This window comes from Oryctolagus cuniculus, chromosome 1 (genome assembly GCF_051225735.1).
Source record: "Oryctolagus cuniculus isolate XC-2025 breed Fujian yellow rabbit chromosome 1, ASM5122573v1, whole genome shotgun sequence".
NCBI lineage: Eukaryota > Metazoa > Chordata > Mammalia > Lagomorpha > Leporidae > Oryctolagus > Oryctolagus cuniculus.
The window spans coordinates 39,710,744-39,727,238 of NC_142867.1; the positions used below are offsets into that span (position 1 = coordinate 39,710,744).

A 16,495-nucleotide genomic window follows, 5' to 3' on the forward strand; every position below is an offset into this window, starting at 1 on the left:
AGCTCCTAGGGGCCGGCGCTGTGGCTCACTTGGCTAATCCTCTGCCTGCGGCGCCAGCATCCCATATGGGATACAGGTTCTAGTTCCGGTTGCTCCTCTTCCAGTCCAGCTCTCTGTTGTGGCCTGGGAAGGCAGTGGAGGATGGCCCAAGTGCTTGGGCCCTGCACCTGCATGGGAGACCAGGAGGAAGCACCTGGCTCCTGGCTTTGGATTGGCATAGCTCTGGCCGTGGCGGCCATTTGGGGGTGAACCAACAGAAGGAAGACCTTTCTCTCTCTCTCTCTCTCTCTCTCTCTCACTGTCTAACTCTGTTAAATTAAAAAAAAAAAAAAAAAAAGAGATATAGCTCCTCAAGGAAACCTGCCACCCACCCAAATACAGTAAATAACATGACATAATAAAACAATTTGTAAGTTATGATTTAACAGGGCTATTTTTGAGGAAGGAGTGGTAGGTAGATGAGGTAACTGGAACAGAGGTACTGATAACAACACTACTATGACTGAGGCCTTGAGCCCAGAGCCGTGTTGATGAACAGAAGTAAGGTCTGGTATAATCACAATAAGCTGGGACTTCTGAGGGCAGTTAAGTGCTTCTAAGTTGCGGATGTACTTAGGCTCTTTCAGGGAATAAGTTTGAATCCTCCTGAGAACAAGAATCCAAGGTTGGATTCCAAGATGCCTATAGATGAAGAACCAACAATTAAATATCATTAGAATCATTAAATAAAGTACTTTTAATGAAGATCAGAAAAGTGACAAATGATAATTAGCCTTTCAAGGACAGTAAATATTGGGATCAGAAGATACTGAATATAGAATAGAAATACACAAATTACTTAGAAAAAGGGTGACATTTCACAGATGAGGAAGAGTCAGGAATGACCACCCAGTGTAACTACTATGATAAAAAATAGATACCTTTGAAGAGACAAATGATTACACTGGGAGAAACATCTGAAGAAATAACCTAGAGAATAATAGAGAGAAAGAAGGACATGAGAATATGAAAAAGAAACCTAGATATATGGGAGACAAAATGGGGTCTAATTTATTTTCAACTGTGGTATCAGAGGACAGCACAGCAAGAAAGGAAGACAGGACACGTTTAAAAAGTATAGCTTGAATTTATTCAGAAGTGATAAAAGACAGGACTCTACATGTTTAGAAGGTGTAAACTTAAAGTATAAAAACGAAATCCACGTGCAGATACATTGATGAAACTACAGAACAGCAGATATAAATAAAAGATCAGAAAAAGAGAGAGAAAAGGAGGAACACTTCACCCTTCAGGCTGACTTCTCAGTAACCACAATGGATGCCAGAAACAGTGGGATAATAAAAGCACTGAGGTAAATGATCCGTCAGCTTATCATTGAATTTTCAACAAAGCTTTCTTTCAGGAATTGAATGTCAAGAAACAGGAATTTAGCATTAACAGGTCTTTAATAAAATTGTAGAGGAAATATTGTGGGAAAAAGGAAATGTATTATAAAATGACAGTTTTAAATGGAAGAAGATAGGATAAGAAAATAAAATAGCAAATTTTACTGATCTAGAGAAATGATTTTTAATGATTAATGATGATTTCATATTATAATTTATATAATTTTATTAAATATTTATTAAATTTATAGCACCAAATGTACAAATAGCAATTATAAATGTGTGTATGCATGGGTAGGGGTATAAAAATTGAGAAAAATTACTCCTAAATAGTACATTAATTTGTAAATTAGGAAACCATCAATCAGACTGAAAGTATTTATAATCCTTGAAATTTGAGGGATTAGGGATTATTTCAAATTCTGACTCAGTTAAAAACATGGCACAATTTCAGAGATCCATTTAAGTAAAGCACTCAGAATGAAAAAAACATAATTTTAAAAACTCTAAGTTCAAGATAGTGCTATCTATGAGGGGAAGATAACAAATGTATTATTCCTTAAATCTTGATTGTACAAAATACACAAAAACAATACCTTTGACAATTAATGTCTATTTTTGAAACTGGATTTTAATTTTAATTACAAAAGAATGATAGGACAACCCCATTGCTTTCTTTTCAAGCTAAACATGAAGCCTGTCATCTTTTCACAGAAGTTCTTGACACTCTGGAGGAGTAACTGATGATGATAATTCTATTTTTCAATGTTAAAAATACCATGTCCTTTTATTTTCCTAGTGATTACTCATCTTCAAACACTTTTTAATGTATCATTTTATTTAATTTTTGCTATATGCTCATCCCACCTTCACCAAGCTTCTAAGGGATTCTATAGCTAGGATGCTACAACACCTCTCTTTTGCTTCCTTTCTTCTTGCCCAGATATTCTCAGTTGAAATCCTGTTTCAAATTACCTGGGAAATTTTTAAAGGCACTTAAGATGGTCCTAGCTAAGACCTTACTTAATTCATAATCCTGGTGGTGGGATTTGAACATTGTTTTCTTTCCTTCTTTCTTTCTTTTTTTCCTTTAACATCCTCAAGAGACTTTAAAGGGAAGCCCAATTTGGTAACTACTACACTCGCTGGTTTCATAATCTCTCTGAGTTCTAGTACTGGATGTGGAAGTGATAGTCAAGTTATGCTCTGAAGTTCTGGTTTAATTACCCCAGTATTTGACCATCTTGTAGCTATAAAAACTCCTTTCTTCTTGAACATCTAGGACATTTCTTCCCAGTATTTTTCTTCTTTGCCAGTCTCCTACTATCTCAGTTGCCTAAAAGTATTTGTTGTAACTAGTTGTACAAAAAATGTCTTGGGTTGTACAAGCAGGATGCAAGTGATATCCTTAATTGCTTAACTTCCTTATGTGTTCAATGAACCATAAACTATATTGATTTTACCTCTCAAATATCATTTGAATCCATCAATTTATTTCCATCTGTATTCTACTTCAAACTGCTTATCATTTTTGGCATGGGATACTGGAGTAAATTCTGAGCTGGTCTTGACCCCTCTTTTCTGCAGTTCATTGTTAACATAATCAACTGTGAAGCAACTGGGAAGGAAACAACATTTTTCATGATGTCACTCTTTAATGCTCTCTCATTGCTCTTCAGAAATAATTTAACTGTCCTTGTCAGGGTCTGCCTGCTCTGTGTTTAGCAATTCAGCAAACTTCCCTATGGATGTTCTGCATCCTTTGATCTATATATTCCATCTTTCTTGTATTTCCTCATGGAGCTAAGCTTCCCCTCCCTTTATACACTTTGGCTGCCTCTGCTCTTTGTTATCTGTGTCTGCTAATTTCTATTCATTCTTCAGAGCTTAACTTGACTGTCACTTCCTCAAGATCACATCAGGACTCTGCTAAATTTTCCCATAGCAATTTGTCCTTCTTAATTTCACTTTAAAAATTAATGGCTATATTATTATTTAATATCTGCTCCTGTCACTAGATAATAAACTCTGTGAAGTTAAGGAAAGAACTTGTGCCTTTCATTTACCGTTTTACACTCATGCTTATCTTACAACTTGGCAAATAAAGATGATGGGAGGTACGCATTTGGCACAGCAGTTAAGACACTGCTTAGGATGCCCATATCCTACATGTTGTGCCTGGGTTTGAGTCATGCCTCTGCTCCCAGTTCCAACTTCCTTTTACACTGAAAGGCAAAAGATGATGGTTTAAGTAATTCTGCCCCTGCCACCACATTGGTTACTCAGATTTAGTTCTGGGCATTTGTCTTTGGCCATCTCTAGCCTACTGTCGAGGGCATTTGAGGAGTGACTGAACAGTTGATGGAAAATTTCTGTCTCTGCCTCTTGCCTCTCTCTGCTTCTATAATAATATAATTATATAAAAAGAAAAAAAATTCTCAGCGAATGAGGTTGAATGAATAAATGAATGATTATGTCAGCAGAGATGCTCTGTAGAGTTGGAAGAGTGACGGGCTTCATTTTCATGAACTCCTATCCATTCTCTCTGTTTCAGGGAGGATTAAAAGCAGTGGTGTGGACAGATGCATTTCAGATGGTTGTTATGATTGTGGGCTTCCTGACTGTTCTTATCCAAGGGTCATCTCGTGTTGGTGGATTCCACAATGTAATAGAGCAATCAAGAAATGGATCCCGATTAAATATACTTGAGTATGTGCAATGCTACATTTTCATTCCTTATAAAGATTTTCTGCATGGTCTTATCACTTAAAATAATGTTTGGGTATCAAGGTAATGTCTTTTTTCATCCACTTCTCTATTCCTTATAGCTTTGATGTAGATCCTCTCAGGCGGCACACTTTTTGGACAATCGTAATAGGAGGAACTTTTACATGGCTTGGAATATATGGAGTTAATCAATCAACCATCCAGCGATGCATTTCTTGCAAAACAGAAAAGCATGCTAGGCTGTAAGTTAATAATCAAATTTTTTTTTTCTGATTTGTATCTTACCTTCATAGTACTCACACTGGTGTGTGTGTGTGTGTGTGTGTGTGTATGTGTGTGAGAGAGAGATGAAACATTCACTTAGCCTTTGCAATCACTTTTGGAGGAAGGTATTACAAGTCTTATTTCAGCAAGAAAGTGGTGGAGCTGAGGGTTGAACTGAAGTCTATTTGCCTTTGCTGTTAGTTATTTGATGTCTCTGATTATTGACAAATTACTAGGTCAAATTATGTGCTGTGGGCAGTGATGCAGAAGTAAATAAGACTTCTTGTTCAAAGTTTTCTAAAGATGGCTCTAATTACATATTTGGTTTAGTATGTAGCCTCTTCAATTGTTACTTTTCTTTGGATGTGTTACAAGTAAACTGAGGCACAATAAAATCTTAAAGGATTTCTTTGAGCAAACAGTGATTCCTAAGTCAGTCAATTCCAATCCAGAAATGGTTCCAGGGTGATACAGAAGAAATACAAGGGTTAGACTTCTATGGAATGAAAACAGAAGTAAAGCAAAGGAAATATTTGATTGGTTATAGTAATACAATTTCTCATTTGATCTCTCTTCCTGAAAAGTTCCTCATTATGGAAGTTAGTTGGTGGCTTGTGATAAGTTATTGTAAGGCTGTTTATTTCTTTAATATAATAATTTAAAAGAAACAGCCTAAGTTAAGGTTCACTTATGTTATAAATCAAGCAAGGTTAAGCTCACTTATGAAACCAATGTGGCTTTGTCTTGTCAGGGATTCTTCAGGACTGGTCTCCATTTTAATTTACCTTAAAGTTTCCAAGGATAGCTTAAAAATGATTTAGCCCCAAGTAATGTGGCAGCCATAATGGCAATGTAGCCACTGCAGCTTTTGCCAGTTGACAATGAGCAGAGGCACAATTTCTCAAGCCTTTTCCAAGCTTTGCATGCATTACATGCTCTAGAATGGGAATCAAAAGAATTTATACACTCTTTCACAAAATGGGCAGAAATAAGCCAGAACTGCATCTAAAATGATGATGTGTGATTATTAGTGCTGCTGTTCAATGTTCCAATCCCATTTATTTTTATTTGAGAGACAGAGAGAGAGAGAGAGAGAGAGAGAGGAATTTCCATCTGTTGGTTGACTCTTCCATGGTCAGACCTGGTCAAGATTAGAGCCAGCCAGTAACTCACCCAAGTCTCCTGCATGGGTCACAAATACCCAATTTTCTGAGGTATCACTGCTGCTTCTCAGTGTCTGATTTGGGAAGCTAGAGTCAGCCACTAGAGCTGTGACAGGAGTTTTTTTTAAGACTGTAGACATATTGAAAATATTCTCTATAAAAGACTTCCATGAGAGAATCTATAGTGATTTAGTTAATACAATACAGGAGAAGGAATTCAGTCAAAATCCTTAGTACAATTGAAGTGCACACAGCAGGAGAGTGGATTGTTGTAGTGGTGAAGTGTTGAGAGGTCTCATTTTTCACACAACTAGAACCTCAACAGCATTTCTTGGGCACGGTAAGTCCACTCACAGCCAGCTGTGGACTCTTATCTAGGAGGCTCTTCAAAATGTTGATTCACTGCTTTTGCTCAACTATCTGAGAATCAGTTATAATTTAAACAATACATTGGGGCACATGAAAATCTCTGCTACATGGGGAAAATACATCCTGAAACATAGGCAAGTGAAAACAGATCTGTAAAGTTCTTAATGAATGTGGTTGCAGGTTAAACCAGCAGCAGCTCATTATATATGTATTTCATTATATAGCCAAAAATGCTGGTTTCTCACCAACTATGACAGTATGTTTAAATGAGGTCTGCCTGGAACCTGGACATGTCAACTACCAAGTCACTTAGATACCATCCCAGGAAGTCCACTCCTTTTGTTTCTAGATCTCAGTTCAACTTTCAGGACTGTTGGTAGTAAATTATACTGCTGTAAGAGTAGCAGGGGTTAACACTGGCTATTGGGTCCCTTCCTATTATGTTCCATCTCCCAGCTAAGAACACATTTACATAGAATCATTTTTGTTCCATTCTCATTGTGTAGTTTATTTTCTCATTGTCTTTTACATATTTAAAATCACCTAATTTATTTATTTAATTTCAGCGTTTATTACTTTCCTCTTATCCCAGAATGTAATCTCCATGAGAGTGGGTTCTGTACTGCTCCCTGCTACATCCTTATTATCAATAATTGGACCTTTTACATAGATATGCCCTATAATATTTTCTAATTGAATCAGTGAAGTGGCCTATCTTACAAACAGGAGAATGAGCCTGGTATAGAATCAAAGTCTATTACTTACGAGAAACAAATTCAAAATACAATGACTATCACTCTAGTGTTAATCGTTAAATTCTCATTTCTCATAGTGGACTCAAGAAGTTATAAAATTGTTTAGGATTATGTATAAAAATCCTCTAAATGTCTATATGACCTCCACATATTTCTACAGAGTGTAAGTTGTTCTAGTCTCTTATGAGCCCTGTAAGTAAGGCAGATGTACTACACTCTTGTTATGGATGATATTACTGGTTTTGAGTGTTATGTGACTTCTCTAAAGCCATATAGTCATTAAGAAAAAAGTCTTTGGATTTGAGTTGGATTCTCTTTTCAAAAGACACAAGGTGAATAGAATAATCATGTTGCAAAGTATTTTTTTCATTTAGTCATTTATTCCATCATTTCTTACCAAAAATAAAATAATTTAAGCCCACTATCTGCCTGTGCTATTCTATGATCTGAGAACAGAACATTGTATTTATTTTAGTGGGGAAAGCAGATAATAAACAAATGAAGATATACCATTGCAGATGATCATAAAGGCTATGATAACAAATTATGGGCAATAAGGATAGATAAGAGAACAGGGAGTGACTACATAGATAAGGTTGCTCAGGGAAGCCTCTTGAGGTAGTTTGAACAATGGCTTGAATAAAGTTTGCCTGAATGGAGCTAACAACTAATGCAATTATGCAAGGTTCTTCAAAACGCCATGGAAAAGGTGAATTAAAAATAAGCTTATTTTAGTGCTAAGAATTTTAGAAAACCATGCATATTTTTTTTCATAGCACACATTATCCATGAACTTTTTGAATATTTATCATAGGTATGGATAATTTTATGTAATGATCAAGAAGTTAAAGGGGGCCAGCACTGTGGCATAGCAGGTGAAGCTGCCGATATCCCATGTGGGCACCAGTTCAAGTCCTGACTGCTCCACTTCCAATCTGGCTCTCTGCTATGGCGTGGAAAAGCAGTACAAGATTGCTCAAGTCCTTGGGTCCCTGCACCCCCATGGGAGACCTGGAGGAAGCTCTGGGCTCCTGGTTTCGGATAGGCACAGCTCTGGCCATTGCAGCCAACTGGGGAGTGAACCAGCAGATGGAATACCTCTCTTTCTTTCTCTTCCTCTGCCTCTCTGTAACTCTACCTTTCAAATTAATAAATCTTTTAAAAATGATAAAAAAGAAATTATAAAATTGTTTAGGATGATGTTGTTTGCCAAACCCTCACCTAACAAAACCAAAATAAACAAATGAAACTCAAAGAAAAACACTGTTAAAATACCCCCAAAGTGAGGCTAGCAGTGTGGTGTGGTGGGTAAAACCTCTGCCTGCGAGGTCAGCATCCCATATGGGTACCAATTGGAGTCCCGGATCCTCCACTTCAAATCCAGCTGCCTGCTGATGGCCTGAGAAAGGCAGTAGAGGATGGCCCAAGTGTTTGGACCCCTGTACCCTTATGGGTGGTGACCTTGATGAAGCTCTTGGCTCCAGAATTCATCAGCCCTTGTTGCCATTTGGGGATTGAAACAGAAGATGGTAGATCTGTTTCTCCCTCTCTCTCTCTAACTCTGCCTTTTAAAATAAATAAATAAATATTAATTAAAAAAAGGAATAAGATTTTGATTTTCAAAGGATAATAATGTAAATGAAATAAAGTAGGACATTACAAAAACATTCAAATTGGAATTATGCGTGTCTGTATGTTATAGAATAAAATGAATTGTTCCGAATAGGTTAGATGATTCTAAATTTTCATACATTCTAGTGTCTTTAAAGAGAAATCAGCTTTGGCTGGCACCGCAGCTCACTAGGCTAATCATCCGCCTGCGGGCCGGCACTGAGGTTCTAGTCCCAGTTGGGATGCTGGATTCTGTCCCGGTTGCTTCTCTTCCAGTCCAGCTCTCTGCTGTGGCCCGGGAGTGCAGTGGAGGATGGCCCAGGTCCTTGGGCCCTGCACCTGGCTCCTGGCTTTGGATCGGCGCAATGCGCCGGCTGCAACGCGCCATCTGTAGAGGCCACTTTGGGGGTGAACCAACAGAAAAGGAAGAACTTTCTCTCTGTTTCTCTCTCTCACTGTCTAAATCTGCCTGTCCAAAAAAAAAAAAAAAAAAAAAAAAAAAAAAAAAAAAAAGGAAGTAGAAGAAATCAGCTTTGAGAGAGGCTGTTAAGATTCAGCAGGGTAAGTCACAGCATGGGATGCCTGCATGCAAATCCGAGTGATTGGGATTGAGTGTTGCCTCCCATTCTAAAGTAGCTTCCTGCTAATGCATACCCTGGGTGGCAGATGATGATGGCTCACTTGCTTTAATTTCTGCATCCTCTTTGGGAGACCTGGATGGAGTTCCAGGTTCCTGGCTTCAGCCTGGACCAACCTTGGCTGTTGTGGGTATTTGGGGAATGAACCAATGGAAGAAAGATACCTCTCTTTGTGTATCAGTCTGCATTTCAGATAAATAAGTATAAACATAAATTTACTTGAAATTTTAAAATTAAAAACTCAACTTTGACTTTCATGGAAAGAATAACCCAAGTGAATGTTTCCAAAGTGTGTCTATTTCTACATTATCTCATTATCCTTCTGGAAGAAAAGATGTTAAAATTTAAGCTGGCTTTTTGACAGTTTCATGAATTGAATAGGGGGAAAAATCACTTAAAGTTATATAATATGAGTGATTAGCATATGAAATTTCAGCCAAGAAAATAGATGTCATACCACACATATTGAGGTTTCAAAAAAAAAAAATAACCTTCCTATTTCAAAGGAAAATCCATTTAAATCTTACCTTATTTAGATTTGGTGGTCAACCTAAAAATATAATGCTCCCAAACAAAAAGTTTAAGGCAAATATGATTCTTAAAGGCTGTGGAATTTTATTTTACTAGCAAAAGGTAAAACCAAAACCAAAACCAAAACCACAATACATTGAGCCTTTGGTAATGACCTCACCACACCCTAAGAAGACATAGAGGCTATCAATAGGTTCATCTGTTTTCTTTTTTAGTGCCTTATACTTTAACTTGTTGGGTCTCTGGATCATTCTGGTGTGTGCTGTCTTCTGTGGCTTAACCATGTATTCCTACTTCAAAGACTGTGACCCATGGACTTTTGGCATTGTCTCAGCACCAGATCAGGTATGGGTTCCCTTGGTTCCAAAGGGGAGTATCTGGAATGAACATATTTCTGGACATGGCTGGGTAATTCTGGTCCTTTTTTAATTCGTCCTGGGCTTCTAACTACTTCCTAAGGACTGGGCTTCTTTCTTCACCTTTTGGGGTGATACCGCGACACAAAAGGTTCTAATATGGGCAAGTGAGCTGGCAAAAAGAAAGCACTTCACTTTGTTCCTGAAGCCAATGCCTGGAGCCAGGGCAGGCTGGGAAGAGTTAGAAGATTGTCTCGAATGCTTATATGTCAAAGCTGTATTTAGGCTGTTATTCTACATGCCTCTGTTCTCAAGTTGAAAAAAATTGCACTTATTTCCACAACATGTCTACTCAGCTCTTCTCAGCATAGCTTATACATCACACCAATAAACCATATTAAACATTTTTAAATAAATCTCTGTTTATACAGAATATACTTGACAGAAACAGCCATCTCCCTTTGCTCCACTTATATCTTCAAATCCCCTTCTCTGTCATGTAGGGGTTTCTCTCCCACACACCAGGTTATGGAGTGCAACCATAATAATGCAGTTTCCTGTAGATCCATGTTATTGGTTTGTTTTTAGGGTTTAATCGATAACATTAAGAAAAATAAAGATGAAAATTACATAAGTAGAAAACTAGAAAAATAAACTTCCTATTCCTTTTTCTAAAAAGATACATTCTGACATTTAGACAATGATACGAATACCAGTAATCCTCTCTCTCTCTCTTTTGTCTCCTCTTCAGTTGATGCCATACTTTGTCATGGAGATATTTGCGACAATGCCAGGGCTTCCAGGACTTTTTGTAGCTTGTGCCTTCAGTGGAACTCTGAGGTTAGTGGATGGCAACCCTCCATGAAATGATGACCATGATGAAATGACAAGGGTGACAGTGGGATAAATCAACAGGATTTACTAAACAGTTGCTGTGTGTCAACTGCGGTGCTGAATGCTTGGCTTGTATTTGCTCGTTAATTGTTGAACAATGTTTGAGATTTAAACTTTACTCTTATTATTGACAGCTTACAGTTAAGGATACAGAGTTAGCAAGCTAGATGCCCTATCCATTAGTAAGTAATGGGTTAGTAAGCCTAGATCTGTCCCTACCTTAACTGTCTCTGCTTCTTACTTCAACTTGTCCAGTGATGGCTGCCCCCACATTTCTCGTCACCTTTATGGATGTTGGCTCAGTTTACTCGCTTATCTTGTTCCACTGCCATGTATGTCTGCAAATCAGTCTTTTGTATTTCATGTACCCCAATTTCAATAGCTAATTCAGGTAGTTAATAACTTGAATTTTCTTGATAAAAACATTATTCTAAACACAAAATCCATCATATCTTTATTCTTTTAATGTTATAGAAGGCTTCTACTATGCTGGGTACAGTTGGTGACATTGAAGGATATTCTAGCAAGCTAGACTGACTTAAGGTTTACATCCAATAGGGAGGAAATACAAGTGATATATAAGTAGAAATTAAACAAGATGTTTGAGTAATATAAAAGACATCACAAGGTGATAGCCTACAGAGTGATGAGGACTGATGGTTTTAATTTTAATAGGATTTTTAGGAAATATTCTCTGACTAAATGACAGTTGTGTTGAGATCTAAAGGATATGAAAAAAAGAGCTCTATGAACAGCATAGGCATGGATCTTTATAAGGAAATGACAAATACCACAGCCCTGAAGAGTTCAACTATATGGCGTATCTGAGGAGCAGAGAGAGAACTGGGTCCAGAAGGCATAGAGAGAGGAGTTGATGGGGATGAGTTAGAGGTAAGTGGGGAAGAGGTTATGAAGAGCTTCATGAAATGACAGAGTTCAGATTGCAAGTTCAAAAGGAAAGCATTAGAAAATTTAAGGAAAGGGAGTGAATGAAGCCATGCAATTAAAGACTTGGTCTTCTGTGTGAGGAAGGGATATAATAAAAGGTAGAATGATAAAAGGGGACACTATGTGTAGAGGTTTTTCCTTAATCCAGGTGGGAGATGATAATGACATATGGATATCAGTTTTCAAAGTAATAGACTAAAATATAAAGATGGGCTCATTACTTTTATTTAGGCTAGACGTTCTACCTTGTGAATCAGAGACTCACCTTGGGAGAAAGTCCCCATTCTGCTTTGTGGAGCTTGGGTGGAAAAAAATCAATGATAGGCCTGGGCAAAGATCAATTTTTAAGATTGTGAAAAGATCAAGCATCAGAAAGCAAATAGTACTGGAAGATGCAAGTAATAAGTTAATATCTTTCATATCTCCTGTCAAGAATATAGAATTGACCATTATTAATCATTTTTTGTTAAACCAGAAGATTTCTGTATTTATATATATATATATATATATATACAACACACATACACTTCAAGTGTACACAAAAGAGATAATGCTGTATATACAGTTTCTTTTTTTATTTAATTCAATAATAAAATTTAGAAATAATTTCATATGACTATATATACTTTAATCATTTTACTGATCTACCATCATTTATTTGACCAGTTATTTCATGAAGGGTATTGCTAACAGTGTTATAATGTGTATCTCAGCAACATTTTAGAAAGATATATGTAGGCTACTTTGCAAGAAGTGGAATTATGGAGTCAAAGTGTATATTCAATCTAAACTTTGTTAGATATTGCTAAATTGCCCTCCAAAAATGTGCACCTTTTTAATAATGAAATCATTAAATCACCTCCTTATCCACATAACTACCAGTATTGGGTAATATCAAACTTATAAAATTACCGGTTTGATATATAAATCAGTGATAACTAATTTTAATATGAAATACTTCAATTATAAGTGAGATTACTGTTTCTATTTTTATTGATCATTTATATTTCTTTTTCTGTAAAATTCTAGTTCATATTCCTGGTAATTTTTTTCCTCTGAGATTTACACTTTATATATAAGAAAAGAAGCATATTGTCATATGTCAAAAACATATTTTTCTCATTTTTTGTCTATCTGCTTTGTTCATGATATTTTTGAGCTCATAGAAACTTTAATTCATATTAATTAATTTTCAAAATTATGACATGTGTTAACAACATACACAGAAATGCTTCTCTATTTTATGATTATAATAACCATAATAAATACTGAAATTACTGATACACCTAAACTACACATGGGTTATGAGAAATTGAGTGGAGCACTTGATTTGTTTTCCTTCTAAATTAGTAGTGAATTATATCTTTATTTTTGAGTCGATAAGCAATCTTTTCATCACTCATTTGAAATACTACTTTAATTACATTCTACATTCTTTCATGTATTTCTTCCATGTATTTCTGTATTCTTTTTTATATTCTTTTGATCTTTTATTCTGTTGCTACGGCACTACTAGTAATTTTAACAACTGCACTTTAAAATAATTTAGCATCCATTAGGCTGGTACCTTTGTATTACTTTTCTTTAACAGAATTTCTTGATATATAAGGTTTTTCTCTGCCTAATTGTTTTTAGTGGATTCTTTAGTTATTTTCAGATCATATACCTACAAATACTTTTGAATTTTCTCTTTTTGTTTTTCAATTTATTTTATTTGACAGGTAGAGTTACAGACAGTGAGAGAGAGAGACTGAGAGAAAGGTCTTCCTTCTGTTGGTTCACACCCTCCTCCCCACCAAATGGCTGCTACAGCTGGCGCTGTGCAGATCCGAAGCCAGAAGCCAGATGCTTCTTCCTGGTCTCCCATGTGGGTGCAGGGGCCCAAGCACTTGGGCCATCCTCCACTGCCCTCCTGGGCCACAACAGAGAGCTGGACTGGAAGAGGAGCAACCGGGACTAGAACATGGGGCCCATATGGGATGCTGGCGCTGCAGGCAGAGGATTAACCAAGTGAGCCATGGCACTGGCCCCTGAATTTTTCTCTTCTAATAGTTACACTCCCTTTTAATTCTCCTGTATAATTGTGCTTTCAGAACAATGATCATTAATAGAAATAATGGCAGAGGGGCTGGCGCAGGGGCTCATTTGGTTAATCCTCCACCTGCGGTGCCGGCATCCCATATGGGCACCAGGTTCTGGTCCCGGCTACTCCTCTTCCAGTCCAGCTCTCTGCTGTGGCCTGGGAAGGCAGTGAAGGATGGCCCAAGTGCTTGGGCCCTGCACCCGCATGGGAGACCAGGAGGAGGCACCTGGCTCCTGGCTTCGGATCGGCGCAGTGCCAGCCGTGGTGGCCATTTGTGGGGTGAAGCAACGGAAGGAAGACCTTTTTCTCTGTCTTTCTCCCTTACTGTCTGTAACTCTACCTGTCAAGTAAATAAATAAATAAATCTTTAAAAAAAAGAAATAATGGCAGAAATTTTTGCTTTATTAGGTACTCTAAAGGGATAGTTCTTGTATTTTATGAGTAAATATGATACTGATTTTTGGTGGACAGTTATTTATATTTAATAATACTTGTAAGATTGGCAAAATTCTAGAGAAAGAACATAAACTCACAAAATACACAAAGTTATGCTAAAATTTTAGCATTTGTATATGATATGTACATACATAATTTTAATTTTTTAATTTTAGCATATTAATATACTGATAGATTCCTAAAATAGCAATATCCTTGAATTCATATATTGATGTTACCTTGCTGAGAGTGTAAATTAAATTTAGGTTACTGGTGAATTATTGTTACTAACATTATATTTATGGTTTGCATTAAAAAATTAAAGTGGTGGTGCTCTGTGGTATTGATATTAGGATCCCAAGGAAAATAGGGACAGAAAAACATGAGTACCAGAGGATCAAACATGAGTAGGGATGGCATTCACACTTTTTTTTTCTTGTGTCTTCCTCCATAGCTGTATTCTCTCTTACTTTAAAACTAACTCTCTCCATATGTGAAAAATATAGCTGTAAAAAGGTTAACTTAACTTTTTGAGAATTCTCATCTTCTTGATCCTAAGTTAAAAAATTCCAAGGAAGAGACATATTGGGCAGGATATGCTATGGGTTATGGGAAGTTTACTACTGCTAAAATGACAAGGAGTGTGTGGGGATAGAAAAAAGGAAAGAATGGAGGTAGACCAACGAGGTGGTGGTGGTTAAGGTTAAGGCAAAGCAATGCAGCAGAGGTCCCACAAACAAAAACTGTCTGAGCTGAATTCTGCTATCTGCTTCTTCCCATCAAGGGAATCTTAATGTTTGAATCTTTCACATGATACATTATCAACGTTTTTGGGAGCATGGGAGCTTCTGACTTTTATGGGGCTGTGGATAGAAGAGGAAATCTGGCAGGGAATAGACACCATGCCTTTATTTTTAGGAAAATGAAATGGAACCCCAAAGTACTAAATTTATATTCCCAGAAATGGGTGTTGGGAAGTTTCTGTTTGCTAGCTATGTCATTTAGGGAGGCATAGCTATCTGCTATTTTAAAGTGGGCATGTAGGACACACTCTCACAACTTCACAATTTAAATCAGCTGTATAACTGGTATTAAATGTTTGTGTCTCTAGAATATAAGCTCTATGTCTTTCCAAATTGCATGCCTTGTACTCAGAATGAATAAAACGCTACTGTATAGACAAATAAATTATAAGAATGTCAAACTACACTGATCCCTTGATTAAGATAATCACTACTTCCTACCTCCACTGCAACATCAACACTCACTCATTCACACACACACACACTCACACATGCACACAATTCCTCTGCTACTCTGTGGTTACTCATCTAACATCTTGTTAAAGGAAGTTAGTGGGAGTTACAGCATAACATTCTTCCTTCTTCAATGGAGTTTGTGGAAGAACTGGCAAGCATTAGTACAGAAGAAGATTTGCAGAGTGAGTGAGCAGGTCATGTAGTATATGATTACCAAGACATGACGTATACCTATATCTCTTTTTTTTTCTAGAGCTGTGCCTTGGTTGTCCACCCTGAACAATGAAAAGATTGGTGGTGGCTCAGCCTTATTTACCTTTGATTATGTTCTCTTTTCTTCTCCTGTAGCACGGTAGCTGCAAGCATCAATGCCTTAGCAACAGTGACCTTCGAAGACTTTGTCAAGAGCTGTTTTCCCCATATTTCTGAAAAGAAGAGCACCTGGATCAGTAAAGGATTATGTAGGTACAGCTGGTGGATCTGAGTCATGAAATGCACATGCAGTATATGCCAAAGCTCTGCATGTTCCATTCAAGATACACTTACGCAGGAACTCATGCAAACCGAGTTACTTGAAGAATCTTACATGTGGATTCTTTTTTTTTTTTTAAGATTAGTTTTTATTTATTTGAAAGTCAGTTATACAGAGAGAGGAGTGGCAATGAGAGAGAGAGAGAGAGAGAGAGGTCTTCCATCTGCTGGTTCACTCCCCAATTGGCCCCAGTGGCCGGAGCTGTGCTGATCCAAAGCCAGGAGCCAGGAGCTTCTTTCAGGTCTCCCAAATGGGTGCAGGGACCCTAGTACTTGGGCCATCTTCTACTGCTTTCCAAAGCCATAGCAGAGAGCTGGCTGGTAAGTGGAGTAGCCAGGACTCGAACCGATGCCCACATGGGATGCTGGCACTGCAGGTGGCAGCTTTACCCGCTACACCAGAGCGTAGGCCCCATATGCGGATTCTTATCCTTCCAAATATACGAGGGGGATACAGGAAGGATTTACCTTACACTGTCATTTTTCAGGTGCTCATCTGTGCTCACTCTGTACTCCACACTCCCAACATCATCTCTTCATTATGTT

General features: G+C 37.4%; 1 protein-coding gene across 1 annotated transcript in view; it reads left to right on the plus strand.

Moving 5' to 3' along the window:
• SLC5A12 (solute carrier family 5 member 12) overlaps window positions 1-16,495 on the plus strand; it is a 63,471-nt gene that overhangs the window by 24,925 nt on the left and 22,051 nt on the right. The window contains exons 5-9 of the mRNA XM_002709020.6: window positions 3,940-4,094; window positions 4,214-4,354; window positions 9,659-9,788; window positions 10,551-10,639; window positions 15,767-15,879. Of these exons, the coding sequence (XP_002709066.1) occupies window positions 3,940-4,094; window positions 4,214-4,354; window positions 9,659-9,788; window positions 10,551-10,639; window positions 15,767-15,879 (628 nt within the window). The remainder of the gene's footprint in view (window positions 1-3,939; window positions 4,095-4,213; window positions 4,355-9,658; window positions 9,789-10,550; window positions 10,640-15,766; window positions 15,880-16,495) is intronic.